Source organism: Micromys minutus (genome assembly GCF_963924665.1).
Source record: "Micromys minutus genome assembly, chromosome: 1".
NCBI classification, from domain to species: Eukaryota; Metazoa; Chordata; class Mammalia; order Rodentia; family Muridae; genus Micromys; species Micromys minutus.
Window position 1 is genome coordinate 112,293,759 of NC_137969.1, and position 21,578 is coordinate 112,315,336.

The following is a 21,578-nucleotide window of genomic DNA, read 5'->3' on the forward strand; positions in this document are numbered from 1 at the left end:
TTTGAAATTTATAAATATGCTATTTTCATTTTTACCCCCTCTCAGATCCACGTTCTTTCTCTAAGGCACCTGGTGTTTCACATTTATTTATATGACTTGGCACTGAGTTTTTCCCCCACGAATCTGTGTCATTCCTGAGTTATTCTATTAATTACCAAATACCAACCTTCTCTATGTGTATATTCCTTAACAGAGTGACTGGCCAGAAGGATACCAGCTTGCATCCTCCATGAACTTCCGCTTTCCCCAGTGCATTCCCATAAACCTAAAAACTCTCATCCCCAACGCCAGTAACGAGGCTATTCATCTTATGACAGAAATGCTGAGCTGGGACCCAAAGAAACGACCAACTGCAAGCCAGGTAAGGCAGATCTCCCAGGGGACAGCTTCTTAAAGTTATTTCTTTTATGTGCATGTTTTTGTGTGCCTAAGTATGGGTGTGCACCATGTGTATACAGGAACCCTAGAGGCCAGTGCATGCCATTGGATCCTCCTGGGGCTGGAACTATAGGTGGTTATTGACACACCATGTAGGGTCTGGAGAACCAAACCCAGGTCCTCTACAAGAGCAGACAGTGCCCTTAACCACTGAACCATCTCTCCAACCTCTACATTTTTAAAGTTTTGCAATTGTAGAAAGACATTAATTCTCAACCAATGTTTTCCAAGATTACTAAGTGCTAAAACCCAGGACACCCTCTATATGCAACAAGCAAGAACAGGCCATATTGCAAATGAAGTCACCTCATGGTGGTTTTCTGACCCCAACGAGCCAGAGAAGAGGTAACAACTAAGGATAATTCCTCAAGTCCGGCACATGCTTAGTCTGGGTGGCACACAGTAGGCTTCTTTGATGGAGGGCTAGGATTCTTGCTCATTGGAACAAGAATCAGGAAATTCAGACTGCAGAAAAAGAGTTTATCCTCCGACTCCCACAAGAGGGTAGCATCGTGGCATTTTGTGGTCTTTAAAATGCTATCCCTTAGCTTGCCAGAGGCTCAACAAACAATGATAACAAACTATATTATATTATTTAAATGTAACATAAATTCCATGTAAAGCATAAGCCCCTCATTTAAAAAAAATAGTGTATGTGTTTTCTAAAGACTAGCTACAGGCCAGGCAGTGGTGGCACACACCTTTAGTCCCAGCACTTAGGAGGCAGAGGCAGGTGGATCTTTGTGAGTTTGATGCCAGCCTGCTCTACAGAGTGAATTCTGGAACAAACAAGTCCACCAAGGGAAACCCTGTCTTAGAAACCCAAAACCAAATAAACAACCACAACAACAAAACCCACAAACAACAACACAAAAAAAGACCAGCTACAATTTTTTTTTTAAAAAAAAAAAGAAAGATTAATCCAGGCATATTTGAACACAAGAAGGTAACTGGAGAGCAGGGTTGAGGAGCAGTTACCCTGTGAGGTAGTAAAATCACCATAGCAACAGTCCTGGCACAGAAAGAAATCACAAGAGACTGTGCATAGCTGCTTAAAAACTAAGTAAGTCATTAAGACCAACAGTGCGTATAAATACTTAATACCACGATGAGGAAGCTGGTTATGAAAGCAATAGAAGGGACTAGCGAGGTGGCTCAGCAGGTTAAAGTCTTCGCTGATGTCCTAAGGTGCCAGTAAGATGACTCCAGGGTCAATCCCTAGAACCCAATATGGAGCTGTTTATAATTTGGGTAGAGAAAAATTCTCAATTTGTTCACCTTGCCCATAGCAGTATTACAAGTTAGCAGTTTATTTTAAAAAGGATAAAACCCAGAGACAGTGCACACATGGATTTAGCTGTGTGCCTCATTTATGTGTGCTTTCTTCTGGGAAGTTTGTCTTCTGCTCGTAGGTTCTCAGCATTGCCCAACCTGGTATCCTACAGAGATCCTACATGCTTGGCACTTGTCATGAGCGTGTCTGAGGCCACAGGTTTAATACCCAGAATTTCATCAAGAAGACCACTGTTAATAGTGAGGGGTTTGCCCTATGTTAAGGATGCACACAGTTTAAACTTGGAAACATTTTGATTGGCTATGCATTAATGTATGGTATTCCACACTTTTCCCAGGCACTGAAGCACCCGTATTTTCAAGTCGGTCAGGTATTGGGCCCTTCTGCACACCATCTGGACGCAAAACAGACTTTACACAAGCAGTTGCAGCCTCTAGAGCCAAAGCCATCTTCCTCTGAACGGGATCCTAAGCCTTTGCCAAACATACTTGATCAGCCTGTTGGGCAGCCCCAGCCAAAACAGGGCCACCAACCACTGCAAGCCATTCAGCCACCACAGAACACAGTGATTCAGCCACCTCCAAAGCAGCAGGGTCACCAGAAACCACCACAAACAATGTTTCCAAGTATCATCAAAACCATACCAGTGGTGAGTAGCCAAGAAGATGCCTTAGATGGCATGGGCTGGTGCAGTCTCGGTAAGTAGTGGCCGGGGCTCACCCAGTAGATTGTTGGTACAGTTCTAACCATGGACTGTGTGTGGAATTTTTCCCAGGTCAAAACCCCTGCTTTCTTTGGTTGAGGTCTGGTAAGAGATGAGGTAATATTTTAAGATGATGAGCAGAAACTTCCAGAATAAAGGAGTAACATTCATAGGCTGCAGGTGTCATTTAAGAATTCACAGAAGGAACTGGACACTATAAAGTACTAATCCTAAATAATAAGGATTTTCCCAAGAATTCCACACTGTTTTTCACTGATAATGAACATAGATTGGAAATATTATTTTAATGTAATTTAAAATTTTTTGAGACTATCACATTATTTTCTCTCTCCCTTCTTTCCCTTCAAAGCCTCTCTTAATCTCTTTCAAAATCATGTCCTCTTTTTCTTTAATTATAGTTAGGTGTGTGTGTGTGTGTGTGTGTGTGTGTGTGTGTGTGTGTGTGTCTGTCTGTCTGTCTGTCTGTGTGTGTGTGTGTTTTCAAACATATCAAAACAATCTTTGTGGTCTGTAGATGTTACCTGTATGTATGTTTTCAGGGTTGACTGTTGGTATTGGATTCTTTCCACACAGTTCTTTTCAAACATTGCATCTAATTTCTGGTCCATTCCCAACAACTCTTCCTGTCTTTGTATGACTACCCCAACGCCCACTAATGCCAAACCTGTCCTTCCGTACTGCTGACTTCTCTTTCTTATGTCCTTGTACAGCATTTTTCCCTTCTACTGGAGAGCAAGCTCTGAGACATCAGAAATACATCTGTTTTGTTTATCACTATAACTCCAGGATCTAGATGGTGCCTTCATGGATTTTTAATATATGCTGGATAAATGAGTAGCCTCCAGGGTCCAGAAGAAACTTCTTCCAGCTCTGAATATTAGAGACTGTGGTCTCTATAGTATATAACAGAAGGGAGAATCTGGTCTCTATGGTGTGAAACAGAAAGGAGAGTGTGGTCTCTGGTGTGTAACAGAAGGAGAGTGTGGTCTCTGGTGTATAACAGAAAGGAGAGTGTGGTCTCTGGTGTGTAACAAAGAGGAGGGTGTGGTCTCTGGTGTGTAACAGAAAGAAGGGTGTGGTCTGGTGTGTAACAGAAAGGAAGGTGTGGTCTCTGGTGTGTAACAGGAGGGTGTAATCTCTATAGTATGTAACAGAAAGGAGGGTATGTTCTCTGGTGTGTAACAGAAAGAAGGGGTGTGGTCTGGTGTGTAACAGAAAGGAAGGTGTGGTCTCTGGTGTGTAGCAGAAAGGAGAGTAATTCTCTACAGGTATTTGAAAACAGGCCTTGTACCATCTACTCTCTGGGTAGTACATCCACAACTCTGTCATAGTCTCTGCAGGTAACTTGTTCTGACAAGCCATTAAGACCCTTCCTCATTCTGCTGACCCCTCCTCATTCTCCTGACTCCTCCTCATTCTGCTGACCCCTCCTCATTCTCCTGACTCCTCCTCATTCTGCTGATCCCTCCTCATTCTCCTGACTCCTCCTCATTCTGCTGACCCCTCCTCATTCTCCTGACTCCTCTTCATTCTGCTGACCCCTCCTCATTCTGCTGACCCCTCCTCATTCAGCTGGCCCCTCCTCATTCTCCTGACTCCTCCTCATTCTGCTGACCCCTCCTCATTCTCCTGACTCCTCTTCATTCTGCTGACCCCTCCTCATTCTGCTGGCCCCTCCTCACTCTGCTGGCCCCTCCTCACTTTGCTGGCCCCTCCTCATTCTGCTGACCCCTCCTCATTCTCCTGACCCCTCCTCATTCTGCTGGCCCCTCCTCACTCTGCTGGCCCCTCCTCACTTTGCTGGCCCCTCCTCATTCTGCTGACCCCTCCTCATTCTCCTGACCCCTCCTCATTCTGCTGACCCCTCCTCATTCTGCTGGCCCCTCCTCACTCTGCTGTCCCCTAGGAATGACGCTGCCTGAACACAGGCAGACAGTACACACGAGGGAAGACAAACCAGAATCAATGGCTTCCAAAACCCAAGGGGCCTCTTGCCAATGGGAGTTGCATCTCCCCCTCCCCCTTCAGAAGGTCATTGGATGCTGGTGCACACTGAAAGGAAAGGAAAAGAAATCTGTAGCTAACGAGCACTGTTCATATTTATTAAGAACTGCCCACTGTGTTCAGCCCGAGTGTACTCACCAAGTTAAAGTACTTATATCTAGCCCCTCATCTTTATATGGCTAACATATTTCAGAACTGGGATGGTTGTTCTAGCCAGGTAATTTCTGAGTTTGTTTTGTTACTAAATGCTTCTGAATATCACATAGTCTATATTTTTAACTTGCCTATTCCATCGCTGGGGTCCAAAGAGTTAAAGATCTCCCGCTACCTTACAAACTTCTTGTTCTTGAATGCTCCTGTTCTCTCCTGGGTCTAACAATCCTGACATCTGTGGAATTTTTTAGTTGTCTGTTTTTATTCTTGTATCTTCATAACAAACAGAAAAGCAGGATGCTCTTGGGTAGCAACTGGAACCTTCTAGATTGACATCGATCTGCTGATCACTCAATAGATTATTAACTATGCACTGATCCACTTCCAATAGCCTCTGATCATTTCATTTCTGGGGCCATCGTGAAAACCTGGGACACCAGTCTGACTGTCGCTCACATGGGCTTCCTACAAATACGAAAATAGTGGTTTATATGACCCCCGTTCCCCAAATCCTTGCCCTCATTCTATGACAAAGTATTGCCGTGGACTGCCAACGTTTGCTTTGTATTTCCAAGGCATTACTTGTCATCTGCTCCCTCCCAAACATGCAGGGTCGTTCCAGATGTACTGTCGTGGCTTCGTAGGAATCAGAACTCAGCTTCACACCATCATCTGCTGACTCTGCGTCCAGAGCCTTGGTTCTCATTCACTCTACACTTAACTCTGGCTTCAAAAGTGTCCCCTTGACAAAGTATAGGCCGGTGAGGCTGGTGGGTGTCCTTTCCTGCCCTTCCCATCCAATGTCAGCATCCCTGTACACTCCTAAGTCAGTCTTCCAGTGCCCTGGAGTCTACCGCGCAGCTGGCCGTCTGCTGAGCTCTTTCCTTATTGTAGACTGACCCCTGTGGCTTAAACAATAAAATGTTTCCTCAAAAACAGGAAGCCCATGGTGGTCAACCCAGAGCATTGGGACCTTCTCACAGAACCTTCTCTGTCTTCTGACTGTGCCACTTCAGCAAATGGCTGAAGATACCAGGGTGTCCCTGTCTTCCGGTGCCATCCCCTCCACAGTGGGTTTTATGCATTGGCTATAAGGTGGCACATGCATTTTAGAGGGGAAATCATGAAAGATCCAGGGACACACCAACCCCAGTGTTGTGTTGTTTTTATAAATAAACATAAAGCTATTTCCACTCAAAGAGAAGGGCAAGAAGGCTCACTGCCAAGTCTCGGTTTTCTAGATTCTAGTAATGAGGGGTCAACCCAGAACCTTGGACCACAAGTATCCGGTGCTGGTTAGTTTTAATTGTCAGTCAGACATAATCTAGAATCCTCTGAACTGGAGGTGTCCATGAGGGACTGCCTAGAGCCCATCGGCTTTCAGGTATGTCTGTAGAGAATTAGCTTCAGTATTCTCGCTGATGCAGGAAGAGCCAGCCCAATACTGAGTGGTACTATTCTTCGGGTGTAGGTCCTGTACAATGTTTTAAAAAGAACCTGTAGGCCTGTATGTATTTATTTGCTTTCTTTTCTTGACTATGGAGGTAGCTAGATGCTTCAAGTTCTTCCTGCCGTTTCCTCTACTGGGGGACAGGGCAGAGGAAGAAGTACCGGATAGTTGGGTTGGATCTAGGCCCTTGTGCATGCTACCTCTGTGCTCCACCACTAACCTATATGTACCTCATCTACCTTTACGTATGTTTAGATACACAAATGGTGACCATCCTTCCACAGTTAACAGTGTTCAGTGTAGTAGCATGTGGAACAATGTTTGTTGCCCATGAACAAAAGCCACACTAGTAGGCTAGAGCATCTAGGTTCTTGTAAGTGCATTCTGTGATATACCCCCAGTGACAGCATCTCTCAGAATGTGTCCTGTCATCCAGTAACACCTGACTATAAAGGGAAAGACCCTTTAAAACTTACTGCCTGAGGAAATCTTAGGTAATTGAACACTCTGGTGGCTGACTTTGTTTTCCCGCCACAGAATCCAGTCAACACACTGGGCCATAAGGGAGCCCGGAGACGGTGGGGTCAGACAGTCTTCAAGTCTGGAGACAGCTGTGACGACATCGAGGACTGTGACTTGGGAGCCTCCCACTCCAAGAAGCCGAGTATGGATGCCTTCAAGGAGAAGAAGAAGAAAGACTCTCCGTTTCGGTAGGGTTGCACATTCACAGGGAAATGTCTTTCACTACACTTCAATTTTATTTCACCCATAAAATACAACAACAACGATTAGTTCTTTCTTCTACAAAACCCAGAAATCTTTATGCGTGAATTAGTGATGTGTATAGAGCAAAGTACTTTTCTAGCCTTTCTATTGCTCCTTTGTTTTGTTGCTGTTGCTGTTCTTGTTGTTTTTGAGGCATTGTCTCGCTGTGTTGGCCAGGCCGGTCTCACACTTGTAGGCTGGAGTAGTCCTCCCACTGTATGTCTTGAGTGGCTGGGACCACAGTTCATGCCAGCCACACCCAGCTCACTCTCCGGAATTGAGGTCATCGCCATTCCTGCCTGAGGCTCACACTCCTATAGGTAGGATGCAGAGCATCATATACAAAGCTCGTGGTTTTTCTCTGATGGCATGAAGAGTTCATTATTAGATCACTGCCAATAAAGCATTTGAAAGTCATTTTTAGAACCTGTCCTGGACGTTCAGCATCCAGCGGCTCCTACTTGTTGAACATATTTTGCTTTACTTTTCACTCTGGTACAGAAGAGTAAGAAGCACAGTCATGTCTCAAGTCTGGGGACACTGGCACTGACCAGCACAGATGTCTTCTCTTCGCAGTTTATATACAACTCATTAAAAATATCTATCAGGAGCACACAGGGTGGGTCATTCCCTCTGAAGTCACATAGAGACTGTCAAGGGTGCACATGGATGGGTGACTCTGTCTCTAGCTCCCAGTCTAGTCTCATACATTCTCTTTCCTGGGGCACGTGACCTTAGGAAGAACCTCACTCAATCCCATTAGGCAGGAGCCAGACTACTCCGCCATGCTAGTCTTGTGTGGTCATTGGATATAATCCTGAGGTGCTAAACATGGCCGGCGTGAGACCCTGGCATGGGAAGCTCCAGAGGCTCTGTTGGAGTTCCTTATGCGTCCCTCTACAGAGCATATTGCTGACACCTGTAGTCCCAGGTACTTTGGAGTCTGAGAAAAAAAAGATGCAAAGGTTTAAAGCCAGCCTGGATTATACAGTTGCTATTTGGTCTCAGAAAAGAAACAAAACCAAAACCAACTACCCTACAAAACCAACTCAAAATAATCACAACAATAAAACCAAAATAATTCAGCATGATGACCTGTAATACCCTGTAATTCCAGCACTTGGGAAATAGGACAAGGGAATCAGGGATCAGGACTTCAAGGCCACTTAACTACAGGGTGAGTTCAGAAAGCCACATCCTAAGATAATAACAGCTACAATAACAACAACAACGGTCATATGTGTGCATGCACACGCATGTGCGCACACACACACACACACACACACACACACACACACACACACATACATGCACAGTTTCCATGTAGCACACAATGTAATTCCAGCTACTTCAGAGTAATGAGGACTACAAGTTCAGTGCCAACCTGCACAACTTAAGGGGCATCCTTTCTCCAAACAAAAAAGGAGCTGGAGGTGTGGCTCAGAGTAGAGCGTTCCTCTTGTGTGTTCAGGAGCCCGGTTCAGTCCCCTGGGAGAGGTGGGTGGACGATGGGGCCTGAGCAGAACTTCCATACGTGGGAAAACCACAGTGCAATAAGAGGAAGGGTAACAAGCCAGAATGGTGACCCATCCCCAGTAAAAGCGCTTGCCTGAGTCAAGAGCTACCCCAGAGTGGGCAGCCAACGTCCGGCCTGAAAGAGCCTTCTTCGATAGAAGTGACTTTAGAAGCGGGTGGAGGCAGCCATGGATGCTGTGTTATGAATCCATACCTGCAGTGATTCCAGAAGAGGCAATGGATTCCACACCCATAAACTGTTGCAGCCTGCCTCATGTCAGAAATGACTCCCTGTGCTGGCAGAGATAGGCTGAGATGCTGTCATTTAGCAACCTCAACAACAGAAGGACTCATGGTTTTACATCAGCTCATTGGAATCACTGAAGGACATGGGGTGGGGGGCAAATGATTTTCATGCGGTGACCGGTGCTTTGTGTTCATCTCCAAGGTTTCCAGACTCAGGACTCCCAGTCGCCAACCACTTGAAGGGGGCAAATAGGAGTTTACATGCATCTGTTACCTTAAAATCTGATCCAAACTTGTCAACGGCTTCAACGGCTAAGCAGTACTATTTGAAACAATCAAGATACCTTCCAGGTAAGTAAGGAAAATTTACCAATACTTAATCCTAATGCTCAGAAGGTGGGAGCGGGAGGACTGGGAATTCCAGGCCAGCCTGAGCCATCTGATAGCCTGGTTCAAGACAACAGTTTGTTTGCTGCTAGTCGGAGTATTGCAAGGGAAGGGTAAAGGACCTTGGTATCTAAAAAGAGAGGGCACCTGGGAAGGAGAAAACCATCCCAGGATTCTTTAGCAGCTGTGCCTGTTGCCATAACGATTATAATTCTGCTTCCCCAAAGCCTGGCCAAAGATGTGCATTCATTAAGTGCTCAGTGTCATTGAAGCAACTAGGCACCTTATTACAAGTGTAAATTTCAAGAATATATTGTTCCCTAAATGGCGTGCTGTATGTGTTTATTTACAAGCTTCTTCTGGCGGCTGGAAAGAACAGGCTAGAGACTCAAATAGACCAAGAGGCTAGTCAAGATGGTGTTGCATGTGTGCAAGGTAGACGTGGGTACGATGCAGATGCGGTGGCAGACGGTGGGCCTTGCTGATAGGTAAGCCTAGGTGAAGATGCAGAACCAGAGGAATTAGTGGGTTTGCACGTAGGTGGAAGCCCCAGGCTGACAGCAAAAGCTTGGAAGCAATAGGGGTTCCGGAACACAGACCCACAGCGAATACTGCTGAAAACAACATAAAGGACATTTGAATGACTGAAAGTTAGCAAGTCAGGATTCTATTTGTCTCATATATGAAACGACTCCCCCTCTGATAGTAGAAGTGACCCACCATAAGTCCGTGCCAAAGGATCAGGAGCTCAGCGCACCCCCATTTTCATGAATGCACTTTCCATATGGCTTTTAAAGATCTATGTCAAGCTGTCAGACCTGTCCTTTCCTTGTCTTTTTGAGAAGAAAGGCCTAACAGACTCCACAGGTTACTTCAAACGGGTAACGAGATCTGAAAGCTGGACTCGCAATAGAAAAGAATTGTTTATAGCTAAAGCTGAGCCTGGATCAGACTAGACTCTGTCCTAAAGATCTTCCCTCAAGCTGGATCAGGCTGGGCTAAGTTGAGGCATTCGGATTATCTGTTATGAACCAGCAACTCTGAAATAGAAGACAATACAAGAGAACGCCATTGTTGTTTATTTTAACTCATGATTTTTGTTTGTTTTGTTTTGTTTTTCAAGACAGGGTTTCTATGTGTAGTCACTGACTGACCTGAGACTCCCTCTGTAGACCAGGCTAGCCTCAAACTCAGAGATCCACCTGCCTCTGCCTCCTGAGTGCTGGGGCTTAAAACATGCTATTCCCGGCTTCCATGATTAATCTTATAATTATTTATCTTAGGACTAAGAAAGAATAGTACATGGATAACCTACTTTTTAACCCTAGTGCCAAGTATATGAATAGTCTTAGATCAAATCTTGGGCTTATAGGGGATGTATAAATACCTGACTGCAGGAAAGCCTGAGGTTTGATAGATCTGTAGCAATGGCCTTCAGGGAAAGAGATGTAGTGTTGTCAGTGTGACCTGCCACAGATCAACATATGCACTTGGCAGTCAGGCCGTAAGGTTCTGTGTATTATTCATAATGGAACCATGTTCATTATGACCTCTCACCCCGTTAGGCACTTAATTACTGCAAGGTATCAGCTGCAGATAAAGATGTAGTGAAAACACCAACAGTTTCTCACCTTTAAGTGGTGCCTTCTGGTCTCACCCTAAACCCAGGACTCCCTTCAGGAGCCAGGGTTACCACTGCTGAACATCAGAATGGCTCATTCCAACCTTCCCTCTCCCCACTGAGCACTCCCTGCCCTCCTTGCTGCCCTTTGGAATGACCATGTTAAGCCCCCTTTGATCTGTTCAACAAATGACCACAGAACCGCTCCCCGCTCCCTCTCCATCGCTCTGCTCCTGGTGTGTCTGTGCCATGCATCTCTTAGCTCTCTCCTTACTTAGGTCCTTGGCTGACACCGATGTCACCTAGGAGCACACCACCAAACCTGGTTGGGATCATGGTTTAGCTTAAAATTGGCTTTCTCACTATTGTTGTGGGGTTTAGGGTGTGTGTGTGCATGGTCGAGTGTGTGCATGTGCACACACAGGTCAGGGGATTGCCTGTGGGTCCTATCCTTCCACCATGAGGTTCCCCTACATCAAATTCAGATCTCCAGATTTACTTGCCAAGCACCGTTACCCACTGAGCCATCTCTCTGACCCCAAATTGCTACAGCAAGTCAGGTGGTCTGATCAAGCTGACAAATTTTATTTTTTCACATGCTAGTTTTATACAGGTATAAGAAGGAAATAAGGCATGGAAAAGTAAGGCATGGGACTAAGGAAACTTTCCAGCTAAAGGACTTTTCACAATACCCTTTGTGAAGAATTACTTGAGAAGGGGGACAACCTAGGTGTAGGGGAGAATGTGCTGCAAAGCAGGATCTGTTGCCTGGGTGACCGCTCTACTCAGCTAGCTACCTCACCAAAGATAGATCACCTATTTTCTGGGAAAAGGCCTTTACTGTGGGAAACAGAAACCTAGGCTGAGATCTATGTAAAATGGCGTTACTCAGGCTAAGGGAATCTTTTAATTCTGTCAGCTCCCGACATTTATTGAACAACATTTATAAACACTGGGTGTACTATAGTGTAGCTTCCTAATCTCCCGACTCATGTTTCCTTTTGTATGTATGGTGTATGTCCACCGTGTGCAGGTGCTGGTGCTGCGTATGCACTTCAGATCAAGTTCAGGTGCAATCTTCTCCCTCTCTCTCTCTCTCTCTCTCTCTCTCTCTCTCTCTCTCTGTGTGTGTGTGTGTGTGTGTGTGTGTGTGTGTGTGTGTGTATCACTTTTGGAGATACTGAACCTGAGCTCATAAGTTGGCGAGACTCTAGGACCTTCCTAGGGCCACCTTGTAGTGCCGGGGTTACAGGCACACCACCACAGCTGACTTTTTACATAGGTGCTGGGAACCCAAACTCGGGTCCTTGTGCTTGCATAGCAAGGATTCACCTGCTGAGCCACCTCTGAGGCCCACACTCTCTCTGAGTAAACTTTTTAATACAAAAAATTGTAACCAACTGCACCTTCCTTTTTAATCTCTCCCTCTCTCTTTTGTTAGGGTAAAGAGATAATAATAATAATAATAATAATAATAATAATAATAATAATAATAAGATAATAATAATACATGTCTGCCTTGCTCAGACTTGCTCCTTCCTACCCTTCCCTGGCTACTGGCTCCTCCTGCCAGCCCTATTCTTTTCCTCAAATGGCCTTCTCCCCTTTCATGCACTGCATCCTCTCTGTCAAATAACTGTCCACTGTGGCTCTTTGTAAGTGTTCCATCAGAAACTGAACCGATGGGTGTTACTCCTGTAAAAACGGAAGCTGTATTTACTCAACTAGTCCTTCCTCGGAGAACCAATAATGAGCTCTCCAAGCTCTGCACTTCTGGTTTCAAAAAGAAGCCTATGTATGTGTCACACACAGGAAGCCTTCCTCGGGAAGTCAGCATGTGAGTGGGAAAGGCCCTCCTACCAGGGAACAGTTCTAACTCCATCAGAGATGACATCAGCATTAGCTAATGACATTGCAAGAGTGTGATTAGATCGTGTCAAGTTGTCAGTGACTCAGAGCTGAGTAGCCAATGGCAAACGAACTCAGGGAGTGTTCAAACCTTTTATGTCAGCAAGTTGAAAAAAGCTCCCTTTGACCACTGGAACTGACATCTCAGACTTTGTATGATGTAACTAAAGCCAGTCTCCTCCCAAGTACATCTCCAGCACCTTTTCAGTCTCAGATGGTAAAGAGCTGTAGGCATTTGCTATGTCTTTAGGTCACACCTTTCTTCCCTACTGTGTCAGCTGTTGACCAAGGGTGTAGGTGAGGGACTTGGAAACATCATGGTTTGGTGGCGAAAATGTGCTTCCCCGGCTTCTCCCTCCCTCCCTCCCTGTCCCCCCTCCCATGAGGTATTTCACAGAATGGTTAAGTGTCTATGCTGTTTTATTACAAGAGGTAAAGTGTGTGCTGTCAATACCAGGTTTGTGCTGAGGGCTCAGAATCATGTTGGAGTTCATTAAAAGGAATAAACATTGGCTACACGTTAGCCGACATTTACCACCAGCCTCCTGTCCACAGGATGTCCAGGCTTCATAGAAACATACATCTTCCCTTGGGCTCACGTTCACACTCTACTGCTTTGTTCTTCTCAGGTGTGAATCCCAAGAATGTGTCTTTGGTAGCTGGAGGCAAGGATATAAATTCACACTCTTGGAATAATCAGCTATTTCCTAAGTCGTTGGGATCCATGGGGACAGACCTTGCTTTCAAGAGGAATAACGCAGGTAACAGATTTGAGTCACCTACTTATCAGTGTCTGATGATTGGTTGTAAATATGCCACAGGCATGCCATTCAGCAGAGATCTGTGTGGCCCTAGGGGAGACACAGATCACACAAAAAAATTATCCAAAATATTCTTGAGCACAGATATTTTCAGTTTGTCAGTCCCTCATCTGCCACTGGGGTCCTTCCTAAGTATCTTCATTTTCCCACTTCCCAAACAGAAAGAACTTCTCCTTCTCTAAGTCGACCCCAAACAGAAACTTGTCCAAGGTGTCAGTCAAAGGGACTGTTGGATACGTTGAGAAAGGAGGTGACCTCCGTGACTGGGGGGGCTACTCCTTGTGAAACCTGGGTGACCACTGGAAACACCAAGAATTTGAGACCAGCCTGGGCTATACTCAGACTGTGTTACCTCATGCCACAGAGTCTAGGGGTTCCAGGTTTTAACCTTTAGAAGATTAAAAGAGGGTATCACTGAACTATGTGCTGACAGTAAATTCAAAAGGGTTGTCATAAATCACTGCATAGTCCATAAATCTTGAGCACAGAGAGCAGTAACAAAATGATTCTCAACAAAGTAGTCACATCAACAAGGTCTCCCCAGACTTCTGTCTCCATAAATGACAGTCAGGATGAGAGAGCTCTCTAGCTGAGCCTCAGAAACTCCTGTGCCAAACAGTCACTTCTGGCACACAGACAACTTGAAACAACTCAGCCCCATTAGCCTGTGCTCCCAACAATACCTAGCTTCCGTGCCTAGTAATCAAAATTTATAATATTTATCCTTTTTATTAGTTATATGCAACAAATCATAACAATTCAGTAATATCAGAAAACACACTATGGTTACAGAAATCTACATTTTTTCTAACATACACAATTTTGAGTAATAGATTTATAGTTTTAAGTCTTCAGTTCTATTTGGATAAAATTTGGAGTCTGAAGTATGGTTTATGGGTAAAGGATGAGTGTGAAATTTTCACCGTAGAAAGGGCTCTGTAATCCACTTCCTCACTATGACATTCAGAATCCATTTAAAAGAGAGACAAATTAGTTTTATAACATCTATGATAATGATGAAAAATTTTGGATTTCAACTGAAAACTGTGTGACACATTGGGTTATTAAGAATGTGAGTGCTGGGTTGGACAAGTTTGGTGATGGTGGTTACAGTGCATGTGCACTCCGACACTGCATCAACACATCAGTCATGTAAAACCCATGTATGAGTAACCATGGCTGGAAATTCAGGTTGCCCTGGGTAACACACTCCAAGCTAAAAGTGATGTACATGAGATTTTATCAATTATGGAAGAAATTCACAAGTCAAGGGATTTGCCAAATACTTTGGAGGGATCACAAGTGTGTGTGTGAGTGTGTATGTGTGTATGTCAGGAGGTGAGTGACTGCCCTGCAATATGTCTTGTGACATCTTAGCTTTAGGTTTGGTAGACATGTGATCTGATGAGAATAAATTCTATGGGGTTGTTAAATTCAGAGGATGTTAGGTCAGACACCGGAAGTGGGCAATAAATGACTTAAATGACGTTTAAATGGACTAAAAAGAGACCAAGATCGATGGCTCTGGATTCTAACAATCTGACTCTCCACAGTCTGGAAGTTCTAGTCAGACATCTCCCTCACAGAGCATCACAGAGTCTTCCACATAGATGTGTTTGTTTTGAGTTTGGGGGTGAATTTAGTTTAGATTTCTTTCTTTCTTTTTGTTCTTCTTGATTTCTGTCTGGTTTTTCAAGGCAGGGCCTCTCCATGCCACTCTGACTGTCCTAGAACTCACTCTGTAGACCAGGCTGGCCTTGAACTCAGAGATCCCCCTGCCTCTGACTCCCAAGTGCTAGGATTAAAGGTGTACACCACCACCACCTGGCCTAGTTTATAGACCCTCTGAGAACTCAACTTGCCCATGTAACAGGACTGGAGCACCAGAGTCCATCTCCATAATCCATTTATTTTGTCTCCGCTACTTCAAAATAATATTCCCAGAGGCTGCCAGTTATACAGACTGGTTCAAATGGTGGTGCCATGGCTTTGAGTGTTGTAACCTCCAGTCAGCATGACAGGGAAGCTGTGGCGGCACATGGAGACATTTCTCATTGCAGAGCCTCCTTCTGGATCTTTCTACTAACCATCTAACTCATCTTCCCTCTGCTCTACTTTAACACCCTTCCTGCGGCTCTGTCCCTCGCGCGCCTTCTCTTAGAAGACAGCATAATTAAACCGATTGAAAACCTGTCATGCACTGGAAAGTCTGCTGAGCAGCTAGAGGACCCACAAGGTAACGTCGGCTCTGTGAAGGGGCTGCTTGCTCTGGCTCACTGGCTCTCTTCTCAGCCCCAACCCTCTCACAGAAGGCCGGGTGACCTGCTTCAGAGCCAAGGCAGGGCTGGCAGGAGGAGTGGCTTCCCACGGTGTCCACAGCGCCATCCTTCCTTCTCTGGGAAATAGTCTTCATAATTATTCTGTAAATTGGCTATGGCAACTTCTAGAAATCACCGAAACCATTCTACTGAAAGTAAGGGATCGTTTCTTGCTTTATGACCAATATTCCTAGGATTTTTGAGGAAAAACATCTGATGCTCAGGTCTTACATATCCCCAGGCATGGAAATGAAAGCCGATGCTGATGGCAGTGGTGGATTTCCTGGGGGAGTAACGTTAGTGGTTTCCACACCAAAGCCAACGACCAACTTTAGGCCTAAAACTCTGCAGCAAACAAACACTCCAAGTAATAAGCCAAAACAGTTTTATTCTTAGTGAAGGCCTTTGGCAAGAGGAAGGAATTGTATCTACAGCTGTCTGGTGACTGGCTCTAATACCTCCCATCGCTCGTTTGCTGCTATTTTTATCTTCAGTTAGTTAGTTAAGCCAGCTTCCATCTATCGGATGGAAGAAATGATATTAGAAATGACAGACTTATCAGGGCTGTCCCTAGCGCTTCTGTCCTTTAGTAGCTGCCACATTTGCGGTGGGGAAGAGAAGGTGAACAAGACACTCCGTGGCCACTGGATGTGATCACGACCTTGAACTTCTTTCTAAGATTTTTGAGGCTGAGGCTGTAAGTTCAGCTTGTCTAGTACATGCTGGGCGTCAGGTTCAAGTCCTAGCATTGTGTAAATCAGGTGTAGTGGCTCACACCTGTATCCCCAGCACTCGGGTGGGGAAGCAGGAGGATCAGGAGTTCAAGGTCACCCTCAGCTAAATCACGTCAGACAAGCCTTTTGAAGTAGCAGGTTGAGTTAGTAATTCACGCTGAATAGTGACAGTGAGACCAGTCAGTGCAGGTCACTGTTCTTGCATAAATACGTTAGTGCAAAGACTTGCACATATATAACAATCACAGGATGTCACATCCTCCAAGGTCTGATGAGGAAAGCTGCTCTTTGACTTTTGTTGCTTCAAGAGCAAGCAAGCATCTGTGTTTAGCCCCAGGAGAGAGAAGGAAGCTGTAGAAAGTACACTTCATTCCTAACTGTCCGGTGACAAGTTCTTTGAAACTCCCAGGGCACACAGAACCCTACGCACTCTCGCTAACAAGCCTGCCTTGTCCCTGAGTGGCGATGCTTGCTTATGGCTTGCGGGGAGCTGCCTCCATCCCTTGCCCACCACCCCCATTCACTAGGGTTTGTCACAGCCTGTCTCGGGTCACTGAAGCAGCTCCTGCTGTCCTGCTCCTGCTCAGGTACCATATCCCTGGGGCAGAGCTGAGCACTTCGGATCTCTGCCTCCGTAGCCATTCCTTAGCTGTGCTTCTGTGCCCACCTCTCTCAGATCCGCCCCCTCCCCACACACTCACACAGAGCTCCGACAGAGCTCTCTGTGCCTTTCTTTCTTGATGCTGATGCTCCTTGAGGGTTTGTTCCAGGGCCTGTCCATGTCCCTAGGTTCTTCTGCACTGTTCCCTCCAAGCCACCGCTGCAGGACCAGCAACTCTGAACATCACTTATTACCAAGCTAGCCAACTTCCTCATCCAGACCTGAATATCCTCTACACCCCCTTTCCCCAAACCTGATTCTCCCATATTTCTGTCTAAAGCACGCCATCCGGTCACCTAGGATGCAAACACAGAGGCTGTGTCCCTTCCTCTGTAAACCTACCTGGTCTCGTCTCCCACCCCTGTATGACTGCTTGCTTCCAACCCCAATCTCTCGCTTCCAATACCGAAGTGTCCTCATGGCTGGTTCTGCCTTAGATTCCCCCATTCCCTCATCTACCCATCCTGAGCTGCCTTCAGACCGACCTTCACTAACAGTGATGCTGGTGAGGCTGACAGTGATGAGAATCATGAACTTCAGATTCCATGGAAGAACTTACCTCCATGTTCAGAACCTAAAACCCTTATGGCAGCTAGACACATACAAACAGGAACACACGTGCACACACACAGACACACACAGACACACACAAACAGACACACACACACACATACACACACACACACACACACACACATGTACTAGTATCATCAAAAAGCCTAGTGTGTCCAGGGTTCAGACACTGGCTCAATTCTTACTAACCGCAGGAGCTCAGGCAAACTATTCACCGTCCAAGGACTGAGTGAGAGTCTCTGTGGCCGGTAGCATCCTGACTAGACCACAGCAGCTCTTGCATAGCATTTCTAAGTAAGAAGGGTCATCTTCAGTCACTCTGCAGCACCTCAGAGGCCCCCTTCTGACTGATACTCCCGATGCATTAGCAGGAAACGCTGGGAGCTACACCACTTACAACCAGACGGGATACATGCCTTCCTTTCTCAAGAAAGAAGTGGGATCAGCTGGCCAGAGGATCCACTTGGCACCTCTTGGTGCGACGGCTTCGGGTAAGAGTGATCTCCTGATACGGTCTGAGATTTCTCACTAGAAGAGGCTTTCCCTTATAAGATGATGTCTGTTTTCTTGAGGGGAGACTTAAATTACTTTCACGTTATCAACAGTGCCAAGTGGCTCCCCTCCCACAATGGTTCCTACCTGGTGCTTGGCCCCCCAGGACAGGCCCCAAGGAACATCAGCATTGAGAAAGGAAGGCACGAGGAGAGAGGTGTATAGTGAAGGGGCATGGGAAGCACAGAAGCTGAGGAACAGCTAGTGAGGCAGAGAAGCCTGAAGTGCCCAGCATTGTCTTGGGGACGTGCTGCCTGGCCACCAGCAGCAGGACACGTCAGGATGCAGCAGGAGCTGCTCAGTTACACAAGACAGGCTGTGACAAAGACAGTTTGTAAATCTACCAATCTCAAGAATTTTCTAGAGTGGATTGCATGGTTACCATCTGCCCACGGGGAAAAGCACATTATATACAACAGGTTTCTAGGGAGCCTCAAAAGTTTTAGACCAGTCTTACAGTGAGTCATTTACCATGACTTGGCATCCACTTTTCATATAAGAAACAAAACATGCTATTTAGAAGTACCTCGCTATCTGGGTACTCATTTTCACACAATCAAGTCGTTACCGTATTTACTCGACTATCCCTCGCCTCTCATAGGCTCCCTCTCTGCCCTAATGCCTTCACAACTTCCTAATCTCTACTTCTCAAAGCCCCAATACTTCCTCATCCCCTGCCTCAAAAGTAACAAGATCAATGGGAGTGGCTTATGGAAACACCACCCAGGGGAGTGGCTTATGGAAACACTACCCACGAAGCCACAGAGACACTGCTAGGTGATTTTCCTGAGAAGTCTATTTCATTTACCCTAGAGAGAGAGCAGCCGCAACACAGGTCCAGTAAATGATTCTATCCAAGTTGAGCTTAGTGAGTTTATTGGAGGTAAGCCTGACATGTGAACTGATGAAAAGCCCACCCCAAGCATGGGCGACAAGTCACAAAAGCTGTATCTCTGGGTCTCCTGCAGAACTTGCAGGCAGCTATATGACCAGACTCTCCCCGTAGCAACCGTTTGTTGCTTAGCTGGCCTCTGGGAAGGGCCTGTGATTCAGTTTCCTGAGTCTACAGAGTCGTAAACAATTACTGTACTCCCTCCGCCTCTCCAAGCCTCCCCCTCCCACTCTGTACTCCACTCATGGGTCTATTTGGACCTGAGGCTAACTATGATAGCTCATCACGTGAGATTTTCATATTCCAACAGTTACACCTTACTGGTTACTTAGAAAACACAGTGCCTTTACTGGCCCTCAAAGACACACGGCCCTGACCTTCGCTAGGCACCCAGTAAGGACAATTTGAAGTGACCTGCCACACCACTGACAGCATGTGTCCATGCCCCTAGCCCCCAAATACTCTATATAGCAGACAGGATGCAAGTGTGAGAAACCAGACTGGCAAACACATTATTCTCTGGAAGCTACAAACCATCCAGGTGCATCTCAGCATTGAAGCCGAGCTCACCCCAAGAGTGTCAGTGGCTACCCAACATAAAAAGACAGATGAAGCTCAGTGCAAGGCCTGGTATTCTCACGTAGATGCCCCATGAAACCTGGCTGTCATGATAAAGAGAGGAGGGCTTGTCATTGGAGGTCTTTAAGCAATTTCAGCTTATTCAAATATCAAGGGCTTAACAGATTTTATCTCTTTCTCAAATCATGATAACCCACAAACACTGGACTAGCCTCTCACAAATCTTTACCCAGTACACATAAAAATAAACTTTGTAGTTAAAGGTTTGGGCTCCTTTAAACATTGCTGATTGAAGCTGGAGAGATGGCTCACTGGTTGAGAGCACTTGTTGTTCTTGAAGATGACCCAAATTCAGTCCCCATTACCCACATGACTGCTCACAACTGCCTAGAACTCAGCTTCCAGGGTTCTGATGCCCTCTTCTGACCTCTTTGGGCATTGCACACACATGGTACACACATATGCAGGCAAAAACACTCATACACATACAAAAACAACAAAACATTTTTTAAAAAAACATTACTCTTTAGGAGTTTGTGTGATCACTTATAGTTTTGCCAATAAATAATGAAGCTTGTGATGCTGGGCTATGGCTCACTGATAGAGCTCTTGTAGAGCTCTTGTCTAGGTGCATAATACTTATATTCTGTTCCTAGTACAAAAGGAAGGGAAAAGGTGGGGATGTGGGGAGGAGAGAGGGAGAAAGAGGAATGAAAAAAGAAAAGGGCATAGTTAGATGTGATAGCACACATGTTTGATCCCAGGACTCAGGAGGCAGAGGCAGGCAGATCTCTGGGAGCTTCGAGACAGCCTGATCTATGCAGCAAGTTCCAAGCCAGCCAGAGCTATACAGTGGTATCCCAAAAAGAAATTTTTAAAAAGAGAAGTCTAAGTTCTTAAAAGCACATTTTTACTTGTAAAGAGAGACTACAGCACTTCATTAATGTATAGCTCCACGAAGCCAGAGTTCCACACAGTTCCGAGAATCTCTTTAGTCTTGATTCCATGTTTGATTGTTCTTCGGGATATAAGCCGGTGTGAGAGTAGTCACCACCACACCGAGAGTGCTCACTGACTAAGGAACCACACGTGTCTTGGTTGGTCTAGTTAGCTATCTAGCTAAGAGCCGCAGTGTCTGAGCGACATGAAAGATATCACTATAGTAATTATAGTAAATGCCCACATAATATTCCACTGGGGGTTTTGCTTGAGGCAACACCTGTAATCAGTGCTGTGAGAGTAAAGATGAGCTGACCCTGACTGGGGCCAGCCTGGGCTACATGATGAGCTCCAGACCAGTCCGAGCTACACAGCAAGAACTTGCCTCAGAAAATCAAAAGACACCAGATTCGAACTAAATATAAACCTTAACATTTGCCCCACAGCTTCCAAAGACAAATCCAAAGTTCCCTACAAAAATGAAGATGGATTGCTTTCTTTTGAATTTGATAATCAAATCCATGAAATTCTGATCTCTTTCAGACTATACCTGGAGCACAAAAACGGGCCGAGGCCAGTTTTCAGGACGAACTTACAATCCCACAGCCAAAAACCTCAATATTGTGAACCGCACACAGCCAGTCCCCTCGGTGCACGGGAGGACAGACTGGGTGGCTAAGTACGGAGGCCACCGGTAGGAGAAGTGGAAGCCCTGAAGCATTGCTCCGTAGAGGACGATCAAGCCCCTTGATCCTGGGAGACGTCTACTGAGTCTATTTCTACCAAGTTCCACAAGACGCACGCAAGCGTGGGCGCCTCGAAGAGCAGAAGGCAGCTCCCAATTTCTTCCTTTTCCGGAAATGCAATGCATCTTTTTAGCTTGTGGCCAGCCGCGCTGATGGAGCGCCATGCTGAGACTTTTGAGCGGGACTTTAAAGAGTATTGAATAAATTATTTGCCAAAGTATCAAGTATTCGATCTACCAATTCCTAGATACGTACACA

At 45.6% G+C, this 21,578-nt stretch overlaps 1 protein-coding gene across 5 annotated transcripts in view; it reads left to right on the forward strand.

Moving 5' to 3' along the window:
* The window catches only part of MAK (male germ cell associated kinase), a gene marked incomplete at both ends in the record, with an annotated part of 33,746 nt that extends 12,474 nt beyond the window's left edge, over positions 1-21,272 (forward strand). For 2 of the 5 annotated variants that reach the window (XM_080925998.1, XM_080925999.1), the window contains 6 exons: positions 194-361; positions 2,070-2,381; positions 6,601-6,773; positions 8,792-8,940; positions 13,135-13,266; positions 21,118-21,272. In XM_080925998.1, coding sequence (XP_080782124.1) covers positions 194-361; positions 2,070-2,381; positions 6,601-6,773; positions 8,792-8,940; positions 13,135-13,266; positions 21,118-21,272 — 1,089 coding nt within the window. Of the gene's footprint in view, positions 1-193; positions 362-2,069; positions 2,382-6,600; positions 6,774-8,791; positions 8,941-13,134; positions 13,267-15,487; positions 15,563-17,980; positions 18,104-21,117 lie in introns of all 5 variants that reach the window. The other 3 variants (XM_080925995.1, XM_080925996.1, XM_080925997.1) reach the window with 3 other exon arrangements.
* Positions 21,273-21,578: the final 306 nt, after the last annotated feature.